The sequence below is a fragment of the Babylonia areolata genome, chromosome 2, assembly GCF_041734735.1.
Source record: "Babylonia areolata isolate BAREFJ2019XMU chromosome 2, ASM4173473v1, whole genome shotgun sequence".
Classification (NCBI taxonomy): Eukaryota; Metazoa; Mollusca; class Gastropoda; order Neogastropoda; family Buccinidae; genus Babylonia; species Babylonia areolata.
The window spans coordinates 30,965,514-30,967,761 of NC_134877.1; the positions used below are offsets into that span (position 1 = coordinate 30,965,514).

Consider the following 2,248-nt stretch of genomic DNA (forward strand, 5'->3'; position numbering starts at 1 on the left):
ACATCGACCTTTTACCTGGCGATCGAAGGGTAAAAATGACACGAAGACATGGCAAATCTTGAAAAATTAACTTTTTATTATCATATAATCACTGGAGACTTTTAAAACGTCCATGCATCACTCTAGTCTACTACTTCTGGTTATGCTCACTTTGATTCGGATTTTGAAAAAAAAAAAAAAAAAGAATGCTGTCAAAACTTAAATCCTTGGTTTCTGCTATACGTAGGTCTTTTCGTTAATGTTTTGTCTATTGATACGATTTTTTGTTGTTGTTGATTTTTTGTATTGTTTGTTGTTGTTGTTGTTTTGTTTTGTTTTTGTGTTTTTTTGTTTGTTTGTTTTTTGTTGCTGTTGTTGTTGTTTGTTTGTTTCTTTGTATTATGAGTGAAATAGTTGAACGATTGAGCCTACTTCTTGTTTTTGACATTACTCTTTTTATATTCATAGGATATGTGTAAAAGATGAACGTGTGTAATGCTTCAATGCCCCCCCCCCCCTCCGCCACCCCCCCCTCCCCCGGGGGGCCACACGAAATAAATTCCTTGCCTTGCCTTGATCATCATGCCAATTCTTTCTTTTGAAAAGCAACTCACTGGAAAGTAAACCACCTTATTTGAAATACTGCAATATCAGCAACGTGTCACAGTGATATAACGCTTCACCGACACAAAGTGTATAGCAGCCAGTTGTGCCGACACCTGGAGAGAAAAATATGTCACTCAGCAATAACTGTACGCGTCACTTACCATATGACTGCCCATTTCCAGGATTGAACGATCGTCTGCTTCGCCGCGCACTTGAGTTGAAAGACATATGCGTAGATGGCACCATTTGTTGAACAAAATCAGCAGGCAGCTCTAATTCGCCTGCGTCTTGTCTGGAGGCTCCGTTTCCGTTTTCAGAACGAGGCACAGATTTCGCTGACTGTGATTGGTTCTTCTCTGCATGGTGTTTCTCCAGGAGCTCTTGAATCAGTTTGGCCGTGAACTTGAGATGAACATGCTCGTCCTGCCCACAAAAACGAATAAAGGTCAAGGTATGAGCAAGAGCGCACATCATGCAGAACACATATCATACAAAGCATGCACATTATGATTACCGAGAATTTTAAATGCTCGATACCAAAAAAAGATGAGATTAAAAAAAATCGGATTTGATTTGCTGATTAAAAAAAAGGAAGATAACAATGTTGTCTAATAACTGCAAGGAGAAAGTTTCAGTTTCAGTAGCTCAAGGAGGCGTCACTGCGTTCGGACAATTCAATATACGCTACACTACATCTGCCAAGCAGATGCCTGACCAGCAGCGTAACCCAACGCGCTTAGTCAGGCCTTGAGGCAAGGAGAAAATCAGGCAGAACAAAGACTGTGAGAGAGAGAGAGAGAGAGAGAGAGAGAGAGAGAGAGAGAGAGAGACAGAGAGAGACAGAGAGAGACAGAGAGAGAGAGAGAGAGAGAGAGGAATTATTTATTGTCATTGCCAAGAAAGGTCTTTTGACAATGTGGCAGCAACATAAATTCATATATTTTTGCTTCAAAACAACAAAATATATCTTTGTTCTCTCAACCATTCAGTCAATTTAAACCAAGAGATTATGCAATCATTGGAAACACTTAAGCCACATTCTGACAAAAAAAAACTCAAGGAACTGGAACTAAAGAAAAACAAAAATATAAAAATAACAAAATGACAAAATGAATGGGGACTGACTCGACCATCCACTCAAGAATGTATAAAAACTAATTCAGTCTGACTCAACAATACACTCATGTATGTAATGCTATGACTCGACCATCCACTCAAGAATGTATAAAAACTAATTCAGTCTGACTCAACAATACACTCATGTATGTAATGCTATGACTCGACCATCCACTTAAGAATGCATAAAAACTAATTCAGTCTGACTCAACAATACACTCATGTATGTAATGCTATGTTTTCTGTTTTGTCCAAATAGGATAGTAACTTTTGTACTGATTATGATTAAGTGCCTTCTTAGCAGTAAATACCATTCTGATTTATGTACCTTTGTCTTATTGTTTGTGCTTCAGCAATGAATTTAGCAATCGAACTAATTATGATTTCATTATCAGATGATAAAACATTAACAACATCATATCTTGTAGCCACCTCTGTTTTAAAGAATATACAGTTTTTTTCTCGCACAGTATTATAAACTTCACACTGACAAAGAAAATGTTTTTCGTCATCCACCTGGTATCCACAGACAGGACATAGTGATTGT

The 2,248-nt window shown here is 37.8% G+C and overlaps 1 protein-coding gene across 1 annotated transcript in view; it reads right to left on the bottom strand.

Moving 5' to 3' along the window:
• Positions 1-875, bottom strand: part of LOC143279395 (uncharacterized) — a 19,355-nt gene extending 18,480 nt beyond the window's left edge. Inside the window, exon 1 of the mRNA XM_076583435.1 lies at positions 747-875. Coding sequence (XP_076439550.1) covers positions 747-761 — 15 coding nt within the window. The 5' untranslated portion in view covers positions 762-875. The remainder of the gene's footprint in view (positions 1-746) is intronic.
• Positions 876-2,248: the final 1,373 nt, after the last annotated feature.